A 22,129-nucleotide genomic window follows, 5' to 3' on the forward strand; every position below is an offset into this window, starting at 1 on the left:
ACCAGAAGCTGGGAGGGGATAGCTGGGGTGTAATATGTTTTCAGCCTTCTGATTCATGAAGCCACTAGCCCTTACAGACTTCCTAATTTGAGCAGCATCATGATCCAAATCAGTGATACCTGCAAACTCCAAACAATGATTTCCATTTGTAGTACTAGGTAGAATTCAAATCTGTTAAGATTAATGTTACTGGGGCCTGGGGTTAGTTTTTTGTTTGCCTGTTTTCCTTTTTTTATGCCTTCTGTCTCTACTCACAGGTAACATCATGGTGCTGTGGTCCACGTGCAGAACATCGCTGCTGAAATCGGTAACAAACCGCTTCATTAAGAATCTGGCCTGCTCGGGGATCTGTGCCAGCCTAGTCTGTGTGCCTTTTGACATTGCCCTTAGTGCCAGTCCACACTGCTGCTGGTGGATCTATACGATGCTTTTCTGCAGAATTGCCAAGTTTCTGCACAAAGTCTTCTGCTCGGTGACCATCCTTAGTTTTCCAGCCATTGCTCTTGACAGGTAATGGGGGAAATTTGCCATGATCCTGGATTTTTCTTTCTTCTTTCTCCCTTTGTCTTGGTAAATGTAATTTACTATATGTAATGCCCACCAATGTTGAAACTGCAACAGCATATCAGTTGAAAACTTGTGATCTGCCTCACAAAAAGCACAAACTCCTACTGCTTATATTGATAAGTGTGAAAAGTTAGGTCTGTCATGAAAATTCTGTGAGCTTAAAAGTCCACGGCAATACTCCAGCAGTAAGCAAACAATCAATGTCTGAAATTTGAAGTGCATGTCAGAGATGCACTTTATTTTTTTAAATGCACACAGAATGTTCAGTGTTCAGCAATGCTTTTGCTCAGGGCTTGCCAACCACAGCTTGTGCAAAGCAAAACATCATTGTACTTCCATTATATGTAATGTAATTGCATGTAATTTAATAACATGTGCACAAATTAAATGTTAATACATGTAATGTAATAACATGTAATTTGTGACCAACAGCTTTTTCCAAATATTCAGAAAAAATCTATTATAAAGCAACTTCTAAAACTATGAGTCTGGCCTTTGAATGTGATACATGCCTCCATAATGTCTTTTGAAATTTTGAGTGTGTGCAACATACTCTCTAGTTTACAAGTGAGTTAATGCTGAAATTTTCAAAATAATATTCATATGCATCAGCCAAAGTGATGTATTGAAAGAAATTTTCACCACCAAAAAAGTGATCTTGACATTTAAATAGTCTGGGTTTTTTTCTACAGACAGACCTGTAAAGGCAGACCTTTGGGGTTTTTTGGTGGGTGGTTTTTTTGTTTTTTTTTTTTTTTTTAGTTGGCAACCCAGTTAGGAATTTGGACCACCATTATGCTCAGGTGGCGGAGAGGCTTCTCATAAGCAGTATGGCCATAAAAATAATTATAATTTTTTTTTTTTTTGTTTGACAGATACTACTCTGTTTTATATCCTCTGGAAAGAAAAATATCTGATGCAAAATCCCGAGACCTGGTTATCTATATCTGGGCCCATGCAATAGTGGCCAGCATTCCAGTATTTGCTGTGACCAATGTGTCTGATATTTATGCCATGTCCACTTGCTCTGAATCTTGGAGCTACTCCCTTGGCCACTTGATATATGTCATCATCTATAATATCACCACTGTGATTGTGCCAGTGGCTGTGGTATTTCTCTTTATGATTCTCATTCGCAGAGCGCTGAGTGCCAGCCAGAAGAAAAAAGTCATCATAGCTGCATTAAGGACCCCTCAGAATACAGTTTCTATCCCATATGCCTCCCAGAGAGAAGCTGAGCTCCACCTCATGCTGCTTTCCATGGTTATGATATTTATCCTCTGCAGTGTCCCCTATGTGACTCTGGTGATTTATCGCACCATACTCAATATTTCAGATATTTCAGTCTTCTTGCTCCTCACTGCTATTTGGCTGCCCAAGGTCTCTTTGCTGGCCAACCCTTTGTTATTTTTAACTGTTAACAGATCGGTGCGGAAGTGCTTAGTGGGGACAATAGTGCAGCTGCACCGGAGGTTCAGCAGGAGAAACACTGTCAGCTCGGGTGGTATTGCAGATGATAATCTGGAGCCCAGTGTCCATTCAGGAAGCCAGCTTCTGGAGATGTTTCATATTGGGCAACAACAAATCTTCAAGCCGATGGAAGATGAGGAGAATGAGACCAAATCCATTGGCTCTGGTGACTTTCGAAGGAAAGAAATTCCTAGCACCAGTTTGGAGCTCGGACAGACCTTGGTTCACAGGTTTGTACCACAGACGATTGCAGACTCTGCAGCTCAGGTGGCCCCAGCTGTGCCCACAGAAGCTGATGCAGTAAATGACAAATATTCCATGCAGTTTGGTTTTGGACCCTTTGAGCTGCCTCCACAGTGGCTCTCAGAAAACCGGAACAATAAGAAGCGACTCCTGCCTCCTTTGGGGAATACCCCTGAAGAGCTAATCCAGACAAAACAGCCCAAGTGTAAAGCAGAAAGAAAAGTCAGCAGAAACAATAAAGTCAGTATTTTTCCCAAAGTGGATTCTTAGTAAGAGCAGGAGCTTTAAGTGACAGAGGAATGTCACTTTCTATTACATTTTTGATCCCATGGATCTTTATTATGTTGAAATTTGTTACAGCCTGATTTTTTTTGCCAAATATAAGTTAAAACAAACAAACAAAAGAAAAACATATATATACGTGTTCCTTATTAATATGAACTACTTAATGAAAATAATATATCAAATATATATGGAAATTTGTAGTTTGATCTCTGAAATCCCTACAATGATACCTTGTTATTAACTTTCAAAAGTACATATGAATTTGGGAACTATTTTAATGTCTTAATTATGGAAATGCAGCAGTTGGTTTTCTGGGAAATGTTATGTTGTATTAAAATGGACTGGGCATCAAAGAAACTTTACAGGAAAGGCTGTAGAGAGCAAAAGACATGCAGCATGGTAAGTCCTACTCTCCCACAAATAGACACAGCAAGATTCTGCACATTTCATGAACGAAGTAGGATGGACTACTAAGTGCATTTGTTTTCTGTTACACACATTTATTTGATCAGTGTTAAAACTTGATGGATATTTTTGCACAAATTAGTTACCAAAAATCTGACAAACATCTAAAATATTTTAAAACCTAACCACTGGTTTTTGGCTTAAAAGATCCACAAAGCCAAGAATACCCAAATCATCATGTGTGTTAAACCCAAGAAAGACCTCTTTTTATAAAGATCCCACATATATTCTTGTAGATTTAAGTAAAAACTGGATTGGAGACCATGCAGGACAAATTCTGACTCCAATAAACAAACATGTATGTGCTAAGAATCCTGTGATAAAAGGCATATACAAATGTCCTTAAAGTGTAGTGTGTGTATTAAGTAACTAAGGGATAAACCTTGAAATAAACTTAGCTGATGGTGCACTCTGCTGTTTTCTTATGGGAAAGCAAGCAAATGAAAGAAATGGGTGTGAAATACTAGTGGCCTTTCTCTGAGTGTGACAGTCTCAGTTTCTGAGTCTCTCACACAGAGAGAGAGACTCATAGAGAGGGATTCTGAGTGTTTCAGTGAAGTGGAACTGTTGGGTGAAGAAGCTGGCAACAGACCTAAAAAGGCAAAGGTTTATTAATGCTGTTGCTCAATATTGCCAGAAGTAGAGAAGTTTTCCTTCTATCTGCACAGATACAGATACCAACCCTCTGCTCCACTCATCTTGCAGAGCAGACCATTCAGTGTATGAACACAAGACTTTCAAATCTGGTGCCTAATTCCTGAGCGAGTCAGTCATGCCAGTCCTGGTATCAGCTCGGCAGCCTTTCTGTGAGAGTTCAGGCATTGTGCTGCAGCTTGCCTGTCCACATAATCACAGACATATTGTCTCATTTATACTGAATGTGAACTTTAAACTCTATCTGTCTGTTAGGTGACCTAAAACTATTGCAACCCTGACATTTTAGCTCTTGTTCAGTTTCAAGCAGTCTTTCATTTGCACTCACTGTTGTCTCTGTGGGTAGTTTCTGAAAAGCACAATCTCGCAACACCTGTTTGCTCCTTGTGGTTTTCCTGTACTTCAGCCCTTTGCTGCATGCTGAACCTTTATCTGTGATTACTGTCTGTTTGTGAAAGTAGTTTTCTTTAAAGCATACTTTAAAAGGACAAGGTGAAGAATCTTGACAAGTTCAAAGAAACTTACTAAATCCAACCAGTTAATCTTAAAAGTAAGAAGAAATTCTGCTAAAGCAGGATGTACCTTTTCTTCCTTCAACATGATTGAAGGAAGTCACCAGCTTCTGATGGCTCCAAGGTTGTGGATTTCTACAAATCATTAATAGCAAATGTTTTAATAAAAATGTATTTAAAGTGTATAAATTACTGTGTAAAATGTGCTTTTCTCCATTTCCTCTTTGGTCTCAGTGCATTTCATTTCTTGCTAGTTCAAGAGCTTATCAGTTTGGGAGTGAGGAACAGTCTTCAGGGGGTCCAGATGGGTGCCCTTCTTAAATATAGAGATGAAAAGACATACATAGCTTGCTTGAAATCAGACAGAAGAAAGATTCCAGAAAAAAAATGGTCCTTTTGTGGCAGAGGTGGAGAATTACTACAGCATGCATTTTTTTTTTAAAGTGCCAATAAAAAGTAATTTAATGAAGTGTGTTTTTCTAAAATTAGTGAAAGAAGAGATGCCATTGAGAAAATCTTGAAAACCTAAACGTCAAAGTAGGAGTTGTAGTTTCCTTATAAATTTTGGCTAGGTTTAACATTCATGTCTTGCTTACATATAGGTACTGCTCAAAATCTCTGTGATTTCTGAATGTGGATAAATGTTTACTCAGATCTGAACTCCTTTGAAGAAAGCAAACTTGTTTTTGTCCTTTTCAACTCTCATGTTGAATGAAACACCAGTGATAAACTTAAAGCACTAAATTGTATATAATTTCCTGGAAAGGAAAGGGTTTGTGATGGGTTTTTACTGTTGAAACAAAAATATTTCTTTCTTTCAAAAAGAATAGCTGTAAACACTTGATTGTATTTTTTTTAGCAGATTATATCCAAAGACACTGAAATCCTTCACCAAGAAATTATCTACAGTGGTTTTTCATACCTCAAGAATTACCTGAGAATGTTCTTAGTTCATCTTTTAGCAATTCATCCATGTGGAAAATATCCACAAAAGCACATATTTTTATAGAAAAAACCCCAACCTGTGTAAAAAACAAACTGTTTAATCTGTGTAAAATTCACAGACCAGCCTCTATGCTAGAATTGCCATCTGAAAATTCAGAAAATTCTTTATGCAAGATGGAATATTTGATTTGTTTCATTTTTAACTCCTTTTAAGACAGTAGTAGCTTCGAGTCATTACTGCTGCTGCTTGGATTGTTGTTTAAATTATTGACCTGGTCAAAATGTTTTCCACTGTCCAATTTGAAAAAAAAATCAAGTCTTGTTATGACATCACATTAAAGTTACACAGAAGCGAGTTAAGGGGATTTTTTGGGTCTTTTTTACATAATCACTTTTTCCTTTGCAAGACAGGAGTCTGATTATTGCCCTAACCTTTAGAGAAATTAATACAATGAATATTAGCTGTGGTTGTCCTAACCTGAGTTCTGGAACTGTTACAGTCTGCCTTAGAAATATTGCCTATGGTAAATAAAAAGTACTTCAGGTGAGTACAGAGAAAGATATAAAACATAATCAAATGCAAATAACTAATGACTATTAAAAAATCTTGATTTTTTTTTCTCCAACATCTTTGAGACAATGAAATTAAAGTGTTTTGGCTACCTATTTGTTTATTGAAAGATTTTTCAGAATAGAAGTGGGAAGGTAAGCAATAGTAATTGGGAACAAGTTCTCTGTATGTCCTCTGTTGTTTGTGTCTCTTTTTGATTGGATGAGGAAGAAAAGGATAAATAAATTCTGTTACTATGACAACTGTGTTCTGAGTATCAAGACAGCTTGTCTAAATGTGATTTCATCATGTTATAACCTATTTTTTAGGATGAAAAGCACATCTTGGAGTGTTTTTCCTCCTGTCCACTTTCTAGACAAAAAAAAGTTTTTTCCATTACAAATTTTTTTTTAATAAAAAAATTGTTATAATTCAAGGAACTATGTAGTTTATCTTGGAACAAAATTGACCTGTTCCTGGAAAAGCAAATAAAGAAAGTTGATCCTTGATTCTGCTTTTCTAGTTCAAGCTTCAGTACACCTGACACCTATAAGAATATTTGAGATTATGGAATATTTAATGTTATTAATAAAGTTCAGTCCTTATTGGAGAGGAAGACTCTTATGACCTGATTTACAGGATTTGAGGTGAGCTCTATGAACATCTTTATCTCTGGGTCTCCCAGGACACATAGCAGATGACAAGATCAACTGTGGTTTGAGATATCCCTGCTCAGCCATTATTACTCAGTCTCAGGTGTGACAGCCTCATTGGAAACCTTCACTGGTTCTACATGGACAAACAGCAGCAAGAAGTCCATTCCTGCACCAATTTCAAAGGAGTTTTATGTCCATTTGTAAGCAGATCCAGAGCCAGATGGTCTCCTCTCAAAGGCTCTTGTGAGGTTGGAGTCAGTCTGTAATAGGGAAGTTGATAACAAGACAAACTCTGCCAGCTGTTCAGCATAGGCATTGTGCTGTAGAAAAACAATAAATACTGGGGCAGTTACACCTAGCTGCTTGCCATACCTCATGCATAATGAAAGTAATTCCTAATACCCCCATATTTTAATTTAGCCAGTTTGGAACAATACTGTCCATTCTATTGTTTTCTCATGGTCATTACTGGCCCATGTAAACTTGCACATGTAAACATGCATTCTTCTATTTTTTTTTTTTTTTTTTTTTTTTTGCTTCAGATCATGATCTGCACCATCTGGAAAGCACCACAGGTTCCAAACACCACTATGGTATTGCTTTAGCAATCAGAAGATGTTAAAATTTTAATGTACCAGAGCTCAGCATGCTTAGGGAGGAGGCAAAACCACACAGGGTTCCCTAGTGCATTTTCTGTTTGTCTTCAGTTCTTAACTGGGAACCACATTGCATTGTGACTACACTAAATACCAGGAAAAATGGTTCTCTTAGTGGCACATGTGACAGTAAAATGCAATATACTGTAAGCATCAACCAAAGCTCTACTGCAGACCTCAATACACAACACCACTAGCTAAATAAGATTTATTTCGGCACAAAAATTTGTCAATCAAAACCTTCATTTAAATGAGATGCACTTTGTTTCTTCAGAGAAAACTGTTTCTTGTGAATTTTGACTGCCAATGAAAACCTGACTTTAACACGCATGGGTATCAAAGGAAGCAGTGGGAGCCTGGAGTTGTCTCTGCCGCTTTTTAAGTTAATCGGACCATGGGAATTAATCCTCACATTTTGTTTAAATGCAGGAAAGATAAAAAGGGATAGGATTAGGAAGGCAATCGCGCTCCCCTTATTAATAATTAATTCCTTTTTAACAGCGAGCGTTCGTGTAAAAACAGTGACAACAGCAACTATTTGAAGTTTCACCGGGTATACTGAAAAGCGACACAACTGTCCCTGTGCGCTAGCGTGACACAACGAGTGCAGAGGCCCAGCCTGGGCACAGAGAGCACCAATAATTCCCAGCACGGGCACTGCTCGGAAGGGGCGGCACGGCGCTTGGTGCTATACGGCTACGGCACGGGGGGCTCGCAGGAGGAGGCGCAGGACGGGGAGGGCAGAGCTCCAGCGGGGCACAGGGGGAGCTCGGTCACGTCTGCATCCCCGCGAACGGAGCAGGAGCGGAGCGGGACCAGAGGAGAACTGGAGCGGGAGCGGAGCGGAACCAGCCGGCCGCTGACGGGCCCGCCCCAGCACAGCCGCAGCTATCGCGAGACTGCGCGGCCTGGTCGTCACGGCAACGGCAGCGGCGCCCGCGCTGCTGCCCTCCCGCGGTGAGGACGTGGCCCCTGCCTCGCTGCCTTCCTGCCTGCCTGCCTGCCTGCCTGCTTGCCTGCCTGCCTGCCTGCCTGCCTGCCTGCCTGCCTCTCTGCCTGCCTCGCTGCCTTCCTCTCTGCCTCGCTGCCTTCCTGCTTGCCTGCTTGCCTGCCTCCCTGCTGCCTCTCTGCCTCCCTGCTGCCTCTCTGCCTCCCTGCCTTCCTGCTTGCCTGCTTGCCTGCCTCCCTGCTGCCTCTCTGCCTCCCTGCTGCCTCTCTGCCTCCCTGCCTTCCTGCTTGCCTGCTTGCCTGCCTCCCTGCTGCCTCTCTGCCTCCCTGCTGCCTCTCTGCCTCCCTGCCTTCCTGCTTGCCTGCTTGCCTGCCTCGCTGCCTGCCTCCCTGCCTTCCTGCTTGCCTGCTTGCCTGCCTCCCTGCTGCCTCTCTGCCTCCCTGCTGCCTCTCTGCCTCCCTGCCTTCCTGCTTGCCTGCTTGCCTGCCTCCCTGCTGCCTCTCTGCCTCCCTGCTGCCTCTCTGCCTCCCTGCCTTCCTGCTTGCCTGCTTGCCTGCCTCGCTGCCTGCCTCTCTGCCTCCCTGCTGCCTCTCTGCCTCCCTGCCTTCCTGCCTGCCTGCTTGCCTGCCTGCCTCTCTGCCTCTCTGCCTTCCTCTCTGCCTTTCTCTCTGCCTCCCTGCCTTCCTGCTTTCCTGCCTCCTTGCCGGCCTCTCTGCCTCGCTGCCTTCCTGTCTGCTTTCCTGCCTCCCTCCTTCCCTGCCTGCCTCCCTCCCTGCCTGCCTCCCTCCTTTCTCTGCTTTCTTTCCTCCCTCCCTCTCTCCCTCCCTCCCTGCCTGCCTCCCTGCCTCCTTCTCTCCCTGCCTCCCTTATACTGAAATAAAGACTTGTATTCATTTGAGCCCTCTGAGAATTTCCAGCACGCGTCATGATGCGCTGAGACTTCGAATTCCTGTGAATTCACACAGTTTTGTTGTTGTTTTCTTTTTCAGAGAAACGTGTGTATCTGTAATTTAAACTACAGCCATGATAATTCCTCTGTTCTGAGATTATTTGTAAGATGTGTGCTATTCAAAGCGTCTTTGATAATAAGCACGTTTGAATACTTCGGTTGGCTTAGTATAAATATATATTTGTATGTATATTAAAAAGAAAAGCGCATACTTGAGTGGCAAGCCAGTCTGAACTGGAAAAACCTTGCAATATGGAGTTGCTAGAAAGCATTTGAAATTCACATGTATATCTGAAATATTGCAGGGCTTGTAGTTCTTTATTATGAAACTGTTCATTTGAAAGGTTGTTTTTGCTGGATTTTTCCCCAGTTTTAGGTAACAGTGGATATTACAAGTAGGAGCTTGGATGAAATTTCAAGGCCTGCATTAACCTTGACCTAACTGTAGATCTTTAAATACATCTATGGAGTTAACAACACCAGAACCATGTTTGCAAGAGGTAATTTTTCTCTCTTTCAGCAGGATAAAAACTCCATGCCTAATTCTTTGTAGTCGAATGCTAAAGAAGTAGATTGTGCTTTTTTAGTACCCTAGCCTGACAACCCCAAATCTGACAGTCTGGGGAATGATGAGCTGGAGAATCAATGTGAAATCTAAGTAAAAGAGCTCTTTCCTAGCATCAGTATCAGACCTGAAAATGTTTCTGTTATTTAAGAAGTACTTTACAGTGTTGTACAGAATTGTTGTTGCTCTGTGTGATGTGAGTATTGTGGTTATCTTCTTCACCCAAAACATCCCTGTTTTCATGGTGGCAATAATTTGCATTTCATAGGTAGATTCACCCATCAGTTTGGCCGATGGTTACCAGAATGGCAGTCTAGAAGATGGCTGTCCAGCAGAAAACAAAGGTGATGACAGAGATAAATCTGATGTCCAGGAAGTAAGAACTGATCAGCAAACAGTGGAGAGCATGACCATCTCTCTTCACAAGTGTCTATGGAATCCCATCGAGTTGTCAGGTGGGAATGACTAAAACTTTCTTGTATTGTGTCTAGACCAAATATCAAGTTTTTATAGTTTGGGTAAAATTCTGCTGATTGACGGAATAGAGGTTGCAAATAGGCAAAATTCTGGAAAGGAAGATGTCAAAATCCATACCTTCATTTTTCTTCACTATTTGAAATCCACTTTTGAAAGAAATGTGTTATTCCTGTCGTACAGCACAATAAATGTCTTGTGGCACCATAAACTGTGATCTGGCTTAAAAGATAATTAAAACTCATGTGTGTGTGTTCCATGGAATCATGTTAGAAAGTGTTTTCATTAAGATGTTTTTATCAAACTTTTCAGAGTAATCATGATCATTTGTTAGAAACATTGTATCCTAATAATGGTCCACCTGTCATAAAACCTGGAATTTATGGTTATAAAATACAATATTTAACAAATGAACAATGTTAATACTAATAAAGTACTTTCAATGTAAGTATGCAGTGTATAACTTTATGCAATGTATAACTTTAATTGAAGCACTTGCAGAAGGGTTTCATGGCATTCTTCTGTCATTCAGTAAATGGTAATGGATTAATGTTCTGGGCTGTCCAACTGTTTACAAATAGAGATGCAAATGCCAGTGAGTGAAGCAGATGTTTCGATACCGTCTTGAAATTTAGTTAAGATTTCATGACAGAATTGGGGTCAAAAGAAATCCCTTGAGTCCTGCTCCTGTTTTTGACATGAGTTCTGGTGTACTACTATAAGCTATTTTTTAAATTAATTCATTGCAAGGGCTCTGTGGTGATCCCTAATTGACAAAAATGTATCTGGTTTATTTTGAAAGGCTTTTCCCTGTGTTTTTCAGGATGTACCTCTACTTCAGATTCTCGAGATGAAAACACTGAAACACAGATGTTGAAATTCTGCGAACCTACCCCGGGACAACCAAGTAATGCAAAGTCAGACACTACTTCACAAACTTTGAAATCCTGTGAAACTTCCCCAGAAAAAACAGGTAATGCAAAATCAGATAGTACTTTTCAGGTGTATAAAACGAGCAGTGCACTAAAAACTTTTCTGTTTCTTATTAATCCTTCTGAGTTTGTAATGGTCATGTATTTGTGTGTATATTCTGTAGTTATAAAAGGATACTGCAAATTGAACGTGTATATGAATTGTGTTTTTCAAGAGGTATTGGATGAATTCTTTATTTAGAGGTTGCTTTATTAATGGATATTAATTTTCTTTAATGTTATAATAGAATTTGACTTTTCTGTAGATTCAATCAGTTTAATAAGGCAGAATTCAGTGGTTATCATATCCAGTGCAGCAGTGTTGGTCACCAAACGTGACATTAATATCTACAGAACAGAAATTCAATAGAACTCAGCCTAAAGCTTCACTCAGTAGTTTAAGGTTTATATCAATCTGCTGAGTTCAGGCCAGTTGAAATAAGTGCTCTTTTTTTTACCATCTGTCCTTTGGTCCATCTGTCCTCTGTAGCTCACTTCGATTTTCATAGCTCTCCCCTTGTTGTATCTCTGATCTTTTTATGGCATAAAGTAGACCAATGCATCACAGTAAATGGTTGGATCAATGGCTATGAAAAGTGTTTCACCTCAAAAGATTAGAAAATGAAACAGAGTGTTGCAGGGTTCCAAAATTTGTAAATCTGTGGGATTAGGGGCAGTGCTGCAATTGTTTCCTCTACTCTTGATGTGGAATCCATAAAAGAGGACAGAACATGAGGATGCTATAGGAAGGGGAAAAGGTAAAAGTTATAATTATAATCTGCATATTTAGGGAAAAAAAGGAGACAGTATAGAAATCTACTTTAATTAAGTAATGGTAGTTTCCATAATGTTTCACAGTTTTTCATTTTTATAGCAATATTTTTCTAGAACCAGTATCGGAATCTGGTTTTTCTAAGACACAAGACTGAAACTTCTCTAATATTTAAAGGCAGAGATATTACAGAGTCTCTCTTAACCCTCCCTCAAAAATATCTCTTTTGAATTATTAATTTCAAAATGTATTCTACAAGTCAGGCTGAAAAAATTATTTTATATTTTTAAAGTCAGTGATTTTATTGCTGATACTGTGGAGATATTGTCACTCTGCCATTATAAATATGAATCAAATTACTTGCCCAAAATAGGTGACTTTTCTTCTCTCACGGCTCCATATTCAACTGACACAGCTCAGAGTTTGATTCAGCACTCTGTTGCAAAGACTTCTGTATTTTTCCCTGCTCCAAACAGGTTTAGAGATTAACATTTGTTTGAGAATATTGTATTCTTGTCTATGGGTGTTGCCAAATTACTTGAACTGCTTTTTAGTGTTTGTTTGTTTTTTTGACATGCTTCAAGCCAACATTAATTTTAAATATTTTCTCCAGCAGACTCTTCTGACTTGGAATGTTCTGAAGACATGGACATAAATGCTCGGATTCAAGCAGCTGTAAAGAAAATGAATAAACTTGACACCATACTTGAAAAACAGTGTTTAAAGGAAAAAGCAGTTAAAAAGCAAGGCAGAGAACTCAGGGCAATGCTCTGGGAAGAACTTCAGGTTAGAAGTGTTCTGCTTATTTTGTGATTGATATATCTTAGAGTACTGTCTTAGAGAATTATCATATTTCAGAGAAGCCTTATTATCAAATAACTCACAGTTGGCTAACTAAAATTAAGAAATGGATCTTAAAAAGTAAGATTGGATAGTTTTTAATACATTGGCTAGGCAGGCTGTGAAAGAAGGAGATGGTCCTTAAAAATTGATAAGACAAATTGCCAAATACACAGCTGTCTGGGTGTGGTTTATTAGCATAGTATTATGCGTTCTCTGCTTGCAGGGAGAGTAAGGTGTGTCAGGAGGTAACATCAGTGAACCCAGGCTGAAAAGCATTTATTCTGCTCAAGTGGGATCCTTCCTAGGCCCAGCTGTTTCAGTACTGTTTGTTGTTGAAGAAATTAAAGATGCTGCCTGAAGAAGACATAAGAATGCTACAATACAAATTCCTTTACCCTATCCCTGTGCTGGCTTCTAGCAGTTAAATGCCTTGAAATAAGTTAGTATTTCCTCTGCTTTACATGAATAGAAATCTGAGTTGCTAAAAAATATGATTGGTTTGACTGCATTTCATAATTTCACTGGATTTGGATTTGGAGCCACACAGATGTTACAGAACTTCTTTGTCTGGTGAAGGGATCTCCACATAAAAGACAGTGTGTAACAGAGGCTTTAAAGTTTCACCATACTTTTGTCATAACTTCAGGAGATATTCAAATAGCCTCAAGAAGAAAATTAATTGAGAAGAGTAATTTTTAATAGGGTCTGAAGTTCATTAGATCTGATAAGCAGACAGTGTATTTCCCTTTAAAGAATTTATTTTAAATACATGACTGTATCTCTGCATACACAGTTTATTTTTTTTGAATAGTGTATTAGAACCACAGGAAGCAATGAGGAGGTGGAAAACACAAACCAGTTTTTGGCTGTGTTATCACCATGGCATAATACAGCTGGTAAGTAAAGAGAAACAGAATTGTGATACATCCTATCATTTTTCTTTTTGGGGAGATAATAGGGATTTGGGATTTGAATGGTTATTGCTGAGCAAAAATCTCAGCTTGAATATTGGAAGTACATGCATAACAATGGTAGCAGTGTGTGGTTAAAATATTTAAACAAAACTTACTATTTACAATGTAACCTGCTTTTATTTCTATAGTTTGGGTTACTAAGGGAAGGAAACAATTGGATAGGGGTGATATTTAGGCAGCCTCCAGTAGATGTCAGGATATATTAAAATAACAGTAGACAAACATGGCTATATAACTGCTAACTCCTTTATGTCAAAAGTAACTCCTGTAGAGACCATGTGCATCATGTGGTTTCTGGTGTATTGCACGGACAAAACTGCATAGTTTACATTTATTGCTTTCCTCCAGCTTGATCTTTATATTTTCTCTATCATGGTAGAGCCTTATTTTTCAGGTCTTATTTATTTTGGTATTTATTTAATTAAACAAATATCTCGATGGCTGCCCTGGTTGATAGTGAAATGGAATACATTTAATATATTTTGCTTTTCAGAACCTGAATTTGATAGAGTTTATTAAGTAAATTATATATGAGAGCTATTATAGTTTTTAATGTAGCTATGAAATCAAGCACAAGTTCGGATGTGCAAAATAATTGATAACTTAAGTGTTCCAAGCCTTTCAGGCACAACAAAACCTTCTGACACACTCTCAGCAGAAATGTAAATCAGGGTTTAATTAAACAGCCCTAAATTCCTTACCCTGTGCTCTGTTTAACAAAATCATTTGTTCAGTTGAGTCCATTATACTGCATTATTAGTGGTTATTGTATGTTTTTTCACATGAAAATCACATGTAATTAGTTTGGTTCTTTGGAATATGAGTCCTTTTCTGTAAGTGCTAAGCGTATAGACTGTGACTTACTGCTCTAACTGGTATTTCCAGTTGGCTCATATGAATACTTCAATTGATTTTTTTTCTTTGAGTAACTGAAACAACTAGAATGCTTGAACACTGTTTTTCTAGACTATGCCCTTGACCTAAGCTGCTTGTATGTCTAATAATTCATGCAGAGGCAGACACCAGCTGTGAAAACCTGGATGCCTTACTCTCATTCAAAGTTTTAGATGACTTGCCACATGGTGTCTGCAGAGGCATTTGAACTTTAGGGCCTTGGGGTATGTTTTTGAGAATGTGAATTGTCTTCCATGGGCAGTAGTTGTTAAGAACATGAATACAGCCATAAGAAACTGCATAAATATGACTCACACTTTACACTTTCCCCCTTCTTTATTTCTTGAGAAATACAGTGCTTATGTCATTTATCCAAGTGAATTTCTTTACTTTCCAATTGTATGATACACATGACGCTAGGTCTTCCATAAATACGTTTCAGTTAAATTTTACTGGAAAAAATCCCTTACAGATCTCTCCCATGCTAAAGAGGATGAAATATGCACTTCAGTATTTCACACATACATGAATCTTGAGGATGATAATTGCCATAAAGCCCAAGAAAACCAGGGTAAGCTTTATTAATGGTAGAGTTTGTATTTTTAGCAATGGCAAAACGACATATGCAATGGGTGGGTAATGAAGACTCAGCCTTTTTGGCAAGGCCAGTGAAATGGGAAAAAGGAAGGTTACTTACTGGAAGAGTGACAGGTCTTACCTTTTTTTGCAAATGAAGGAAGAGAACAGCTATGTGACTTATCTAAGACATTTTACTCAACATGCTAAGAAAATTTTTTACTGTTGGGTTTATAAAGCCATTTTTCATTCATTTCAAAAGGAAGAGGTGGGTAACAGATATATTGTAAAATGTGTCATTGATTCTTCATGGCAATTCTTTAAAAACTTTTCTTTGCTGTTACTCTAAGGTATCTTAGTTTTATTAATAGGCTTATATTCAAGAAACTATCTAGAAATGACAAGTGGTGCTGAATCTGACTGCAACTGTTCTGTATTTTTCTGGTTTTCAGCAGAAATTGTTTGGATTTGTGTCAAACATAAATCTTCAGGCAACTTATTTTATATTTTGCTATTCTGATTATTGTAAAGTCTGCGTTGCTTTTATGAAATAAGTACTTTCTGGCAAAACTCAAACACCTGCTGATTCTTTTAGGGACCATGTGTTATCATGCATTGTACAGACATTTTACATGCTGTTAGTGGTGTAGTGTGTCCTATCATGTCAAAATAAATGGAATTGTGCTTGTATGCCTCTATTATTTTCCTATTTGAAATTCAAATTTGTGTGGTTAGTAACTTTTCACATGTGTTGTAATATAAGAATAATAGCTTCAACTGCCATTGCTATCAGCTGCAATTGTTTATTTCTTTGTCAGCTACCATTCTGTGTAAACAGAAGGAATCTATCTTCCTGGTGACTGGCTAAGATGACAAAGATGTAACATCAGTGTATTCCTTAAGGCTGAAGCATCGATGGCAGCAATATCTCTGCAGTTTGTAGAATGTGACTGCATGCTTTAATTTTTGACCATGGATCTCAGCTCCTTTGTCACTTTAGCACTTGTCTTAGTTACCCAGTATGTGACCTTATCTTTGTGGGCTGGAGCTTTTAATTTCTCTGTCTTTCTACCATGTATTTTCATTCCTCCCTTAAAATAAAGCTTGGCCCTCAGCTTCTCTCTCCAAAATTCCTGAGTTGTGCTGGAGAGTCCTTGGCATAACAATGGCAGGTTTCACTACCACTATTCAATACAGCACTGACTTCTGGAGCTTCCAGTACAGGCATGGTTGGGAGTTGCTATCACTTGCACTATTTTGAGATGTTCTGCACATTCCTGCTTTGGGAATGCATGAAGTAGAGATCACTTACAGCTTGTGAGCAATATATATTGCTTTAAATGACATTTACTATTTTTGCTGGAGGCTTTTCATGTGGTGTCTGAATAGCTAAGAATTACTGGTTTTGTTGCTTTTGGATTTCTTTTGTTGCTTTGGATTTCTTCTTTTATGTCATAGCTGTCATAAAGGCAGACCAAGAACAAGAGGAGCTTGTGAAGAAGAATGTATGCACTAGTTTTATGCTGTTACTTCATCAGTCTCATCAAGATTTATACCAAATCCTTGAAATATGTGCCAAATCTACCAAAATGCATATGGAAAATTTCTTTAGCTGCAATCTCTCATTTAATTACCTTTGGCAGTCTTCAGTGTATTCTTTGTCTCAGTGATCCATGTCTGTCCCTTCTTTCTTCAATGTTCTGAGATGTTCTGTATGATAGCTCCCTCTCAAAAATGCTATTCTACAGTCAAGTGGAAGATATAGTTTAGAAGTAAGGTATATCTTGCATGTTATGTTGGTGTTTGATGTGTTCTGCTCATTTCAGGATGCAACTTTATATCAATGTCATCTTTATATCAATGCTTACGTTCCTGTATGATCCATTTCCTTGACACATGATGTTGTATGGTAATGGTAAATTTTGTAGGGAAATAACCCACCCATTTTTCAAATTTCTGCTTTCCATAAAAGCAAAAAGTACCATGCCTGCTTTTGAAACAGTTCTTGAGATTTAGAAGTTGATTATATTTGCTTAGACTTGTTATTTATGTGACAAATATTTGCTGTTTGTAAAGGAATTGTTATTTTAAGCATGGTGAAAGTCTCTGAAAAACAGAATCATGCCTTTTTTTTGGTCATGGATAGAAACCTATTGTTATTTGAAAATCATGTGTGTGTTTAATAGATTTACAGCTCTACAATGAGTTTTAGTTTTTAACAATATTTGTTTTATAAGCTGTGTTATAATAATATCAACTATATCATCTGTTTTTCAGCTGTTTTATTTAGAAAAATGTACTTGATATGTCTCCAGATAGTTCTGTGGTTTTCAAAAAAATTATTGTCTGGTTTTGTAATGATGAGAAAACTGCAATGATGAGAGGGTTTAAAGGAATGCTGTGGCTTTTAAGGCCACCATGTTTAACATTTTTGAGGTCAGAAATCCAAAAGTATTTTAGCCTTTGTAACATTGAGTGATTTCATATAATAAAAAGTTGAAAATGAAATTAGATTTTGGCAATAGTATGTTTTTAATACAAAAATGCATAATATTATTTATACAAATAACGAAAACATCATACAAAAAGTTTGCTTATTGACTCTATATGTTTGCTAAAGGTTTGAATGGGATTGATGTTATTACAGTTCTTGTAGAATCAAAATAGGAATGATTTTAATGCAGCAACTTTTCTTCCTCAAACATTAGATTATCCAAGTGAATTAGAAACAGAAAAACCAGCAGAAAAAGCGCATAGCAAAAATAAAACCAGCCAGCATTTCATTAAAAAGAACATTGAGGTAAGCATTGAAGCATAAAACCAATAGCATTTTTAAAATGTTAGCTAGAAATCAGTCAATAAGTACTTTTGGAGACAGTTTTCTCTTAAAATTAGGAACTTTAGAAGCTAATTAGGCATAAATGAAGAAATTACCTTTCTGTTAAAGCTGCAATTTATGGCAGAGTACTGTGTTAGGTAGTTCTCAACTTGGATGCTCATATTGGTTAGGATAATACTGCTTCTATGCATTTGATAAATAGTATTGGAAACTGAATTGTTGTGTTTTGGACAGTTTTTTTTAAGAGCAATATCCTAAGACTTTTTAAAAATTTACGTACTGTTAAATAAACTTTATTTACTGTTAACCTGATGCATAAATAAGGGATAGATATGCAGGTTGCTCATGTGTAGCCTGGATGGGACCATGTTTTGTCAGAAAATACATCCCTTGATTTTTCTGCTTTTTTTTTCCTGTGAGGACCTAGTAGGTATCATGATTTTTCATCCAATGAAAAAATTTGCCTCCCCACTATGTCAAAGACTAAGATAAGATTATAAATTTATTATATGTAGGCTATATTTTTCTGTCAGAGTGATAATTTGTATTGTTGAAATGAACAAGATTTGGCTGTTAATTTCATAGAGTTTAAAAGCTTGTTTTGGAGGTGTTTGAGTTAGTGGAGTTCTTAAGCATGGGTTTTTTTCTTGTTGTAAATATTTCAGCTAGCAAGGGATTCAGGAAACCAATTTGTTATGCTTGAGGGAGAAAGGAAAAGGCTAACTGAGCTACTGAAAGATACAGAAGATGGAACTGAATTGCAAGATCTTGAGGTATGACAAATTTAGTCGGTACTGTTCTGTTGTATTTGGCTTATTTTTGCAGTAAATCTAAATTTGATCTTAGTTCTACCATGAAATACCCTACTGAGATATAACAGAAAATATGGATAGATCCTGTTGAATTTGTCTCCAAAAATGAATTCTCATTGGTTTTTTTTGTTAATTTTACTAACATCAGAACCTAAAAGAAAAGTTAGGCACAGGAGGAGGGAACCTTAGAACAACAGTTGGAGAAAATGACTTTTTTTTTTTTTTTCATAAAATGTGAAGTTGTGGAGTATCAATCTGAATGGTTACTGCTGTAGTCTCAGGGAGGAAGGCCAGCAACTACTTAAATACTTGCAAAAACCTCTCAACAATTTTTTGACAACTGATAAGTGGACTTCAAAATGCAATAATTGGGGAAATACACATTTATGAAGCTTCTGTGTCCATTTAGAAAGATAATGTGACATCTTTTTGTGGCTTCCAATTCAGTCTGTCTTAAAAGTACATAAATTCTGCTTAAACATTAGGTATCTATGCTTTAACATAATATTGTTAAACAGTGCACAGTCTGCATACTTCAGTAAATAGCAGGAGCTGAAGTGAATAAAAATCATCCTCATGGAGAGTAACAAAGAGTATTTGATTGTCCCATCAATCACTGTTTCTAGGAGATGGTCTTCAGTTTGATAAATGTCATCATTTAAAGATCTGAAGATGTTTTAAACTACCTTCTGTTAGTAAACATAGCCTTCTGACCTACGAATAGTGGCTTTTAAAAAATAATTTATTTTATTGATTGCAAAAGCCTTCTCTCAAAACGTGTAGTTACCAGGTTTTCTTTCTCTTTAAGCGAGAATTTAGAGCCATTTATACAGAGCAGCTAATGCAAATTCCAACTAACAGTATGTACTTTTTTTTGCTTCAATTCTCAAGGCATCAAGACAATGGAAAAGTGTAACATTTGTCCCCATTTTGTATTTGGCACATGTCACTATCATGTTGGTGTGTATCTACAGAGATTTCACTGTTAATATTAGATATGAAGTAGATCATATTACAGGACACGTGTGTTGCTGTATGTTCTTGATACCATTTACGAAAATGGCAATTTGTGGTTACTCTAGTCTGTACTAGATCATTTCTTTAGAGAAAAAAGCTCTTAACTCCCCTATCAAAGTAGAGTGAAAGAAAGGATAATAGTTACTTAGACCTGTCTAGTCTAGTGATGGATTCTTCCTCTCCCACATTTGAATTTTTTTTTACGGGTGAGGCATTTCCTGTGGCTACTTCATAACAAAAATCATGAGGAAATTATCAGCTAATGAGTAATCTAGACAACTTCAAGCTGGCCCAGCTAACTATCCAGCTAGTGACCTCTTTCATCTTATTTATTCTGACTTTTAAAAAGCTGTGCAATCACATTGGCTGGAGTTATGTTTTGGAGTCTGTCAATCAAGGCAGATCTGGTTATGTTGTATGAATTCCTTTGTATGGTGTAATGTGAATTAGATAACCTCATTTGACTTATACTGCTATATATGCCAAATATCCAAACAGCACTTCTCACTTTTTGAAAGAATGTTTTATGAGTGTTTAAAATATTTTAGAAGTACACATATTCATGCTAATTTAATTGTAAAAGCTGAAGCTGCAGGGTTATAATTGTTTCAGATGTTCCACAGAAAGCACTGACTGTGCTGTTATAAAAGTTATTGTTCTGAGTTAACACACAGGAAACATTGACAGGACAGAAGCTTATTTTCCAAGCAAAGCTATCATGAAAATACAAAAGAGAATGTGTGAGTCCATTTCATCATGGAGTAAAATGACTGCTGGGGTAATTTGGATATTTGGAGTATGGGATACAGACCCTGAGCTGTAGCTAATGAGCTCAGTTACACCTTACCAGACTCCTGTAGAGTCATTTCTGTGTTTTTGCTCTGTGATTTTCATTCTCTGATTAGGAGGTGGTTAACATGACACAAATGTAGTACCATGCTGGATACTTATGTTTTTGTGGTCACTGTCTCACCTGAACAGATGTTTCCACAAAGCTGGCAAGCATCTGAGACATTTGTGAGTGACTATGTTGGAGTCAGCTCAGGTCTGGTTGAGCTCATTAGTTGTCTCTCATCATACTTGTATGAGAAAGCATTAGAACTGATTTTGTTTCACAAACAAGATTACTCTTGACTCTCTTTTTTTCTTTCTCTCTTTTTTTTTTTTTTCCATTTATAACGAAGATAATTTATGACAGGTGTTTGGGGTATGCTTCTTTTTTCTTTTTGCAACTAATATGCTTTAGGGTAATGGGGATGAACCACAAATGACCTCATAGCAGTGGCATTGTAATTGGAAGCTGATATTTCCTCCTCTTGTATGGATGCAACTGCTTGAATAGCCAGAGGACTAATTTGGAAGCTGGACACAAATGGTGGACATGAATTTCTTGCAAGATAGATAATAGAGTCTTAGGGCAAGGTCCTGTTCTGGTAGGAAAAAGAAAGGAAACCAGCAATACTCTCATGTCCTTCCACACATCCTTCCTCTTCTAAGCTCCTGTCTACTGCTTCGTTCTGCTGTGGTCAGGACACAGAGATGCAATCTGCTGCTCTGATACCCAGTGGGTGGGTTGTACAGACTTGCTTCCCTGTGTGGAGGCAGGGAGTGCCCAGCTGCTGTGGGGAGCCTGCATCTGTCTGTGGGTATTGGCTTAAGTGGCCCAGCTCACTCACAATATGCAGCTGTATGTACTAGAAGTATATATTCATGTGTGTTATTCAGGTGTTAACTGCTATCAAGAGAAAAAAGTCATGTAAATCATGATCAGGAAAAGAACTCTCTGCTTTGTGTCTCTCCCAGGGTTTCTGTGATAACACATAGGGGCTCTAGAAGGATGGCAGCTACTGACCTCAGAGCAGTTCCTTTGATTTCCTGTGAATGCCTTGTTTTCTTCTTTGGTGGTACTTTGCAAACATCACATTACATCTCATACCCTCCATTTGAGATTTGGCTCCAGGTGGTTTCTGCTGTAGTATCAACCTCTGCAGTTTCATTCCAAACCAAGTTTTGGTTAGGCTTTCTCACTTTTTGATTCCTTTATCAGATGGAAAGTGGTTGTCCATTTAAGTTGCTCCTTGGTTATATTTAAAAGTGATGAATGTATGAATGTCTCTACTTGTTCTGTCCATAGCTGCTCTCGAGTGTGCTAAGAACATGAATATTTGGGAGATTTTAGCTGTATACTGAGATGGATGAAAATGTACATTTTATTATTAAGTATGGTTTATCTGAATAATAAATACACTTGGTATGCAACTGCCCTTAAAGTCTGTTTCCTTTGCAAATGAAGCTTAAGTATTTTCTGTGCCTCCATTAGGAGAATGTACCTGTCTGGCAGGCACCAGGAGAAGGGTACGCGCCTGAACTGATGGAATTTCATCTTCTGAATGAGATAGACAATAAGCTTCACCTGCTGCTCTCTGATGGGGAGTTTCCTACTCTTTCCAACTCTAGCTCAAAATGTCCAGGCCAGATATATCAGGTAGGT

At 37.9% G+C, this 22,129-nt stretch overlaps 2 protein-coding genes across 6 annotated transcripts in view; both read left to right on the forward strand.

The window, feature by feature from the left end:
• The window catches only part of GPR176 (G protein-coupled receptor 176), a 33,463-nt gene extending 29,655 nt beyond the window's left edge, over nucleotides 1-3,808 (forward strand). For both annotated transcript variants that reach the window (XM_054275681.1, XM_054275682.1), the window contains 2 exons: nucleotides 258-510; nucleotides 1,443-3,808. In XM_054275681.1, the coding sequence (XP_054131656.1) occupies nucleotides 258-510; nucleotides 1,443-2,550 (1,361 nt within the window). In that variant the 3' untranslated portion in view covers nucleotides 2,551-3,808. The remainder of the gene's footprint in view (nucleotides 1-257; nucleotides 511-1,442) is intronic.
• Nucleotides 3,809-7,932: 4,124 nt separating this feature from the next.
• The window catches only part of FSIP1 (fibrous sheath interacting protein 1), a 65,786-nt gene continuing 51,589 nt past the window's right edge, over nucleotides 7,933-22,129 (forward strand). Inside the window, exons 1-10 of one of the 4 annotated variants that reach the window (XM_054275863.1) lie at nucleotides 7,933-7,960; nucleotides 9,272-9,401; nucleotides 9,735-9,921; nucleotides 10,764-10,913; nucleotides 12,297-12,469; nucleotides 13,338-13,422; nucleotides 14,867-14,965; nucleotides 17,679-17,770; nucleotides 18,475-18,582; nucleotides 21,959-22,123. In XM_054275863.1, the coding sequence (XP_054131838.1) occupies nucleotides 9,366-9,401; nucleotides 9,735-9,921; nucleotides 10,764-10,913; nucleotides 12,297-12,469; nucleotides 13,338-13,422; nucleotides 14,867-14,965; nucleotides 17,679-17,770; nucleotides 18,475-18,582; nucleotides 21,959-22,123 (1,095 nt within the window). In that variant the 5' untranslated portion in view covers nucleotides 7,933-7,960; nucleotides 9,272-9,365. Of the gene's footprint in view, nucleotides 7,961-8,804; nucleotides 9,402-9,734; nucleotides 9,922-10,763; nucleotides 10,914-12,296; nucleotides 12,470-13,337; nucleotides 13,423-14,866; nucleotides 14,966-17,678; nucleotides 17,771-18,474; nucleotides 18,583-21,958; nucleotides 22,124-22,129 lie in introns of those variants that run through there. The other 3 variants (XM_054275864.1, XM_054275862.1, XM_054275865.1) reach the window with 3 other exon arrangements.

The sequence above is a fragment of the Melozone crissalis genome, unplaced genomic scaffold (assembly GCF_028551555.1).
Source record: "Melozone crissalis strain CALT ecotype California unplaced genomic scaffold, PUWL_Pcris_2 ptg000018l_1, whole genome shotgun sequence".
Lineage (NCBI taxonomy): Eukaryota > Metazoa > Chordata > Aves > Passeriformes > Passerellidae > Melozone > Melozone crissalis.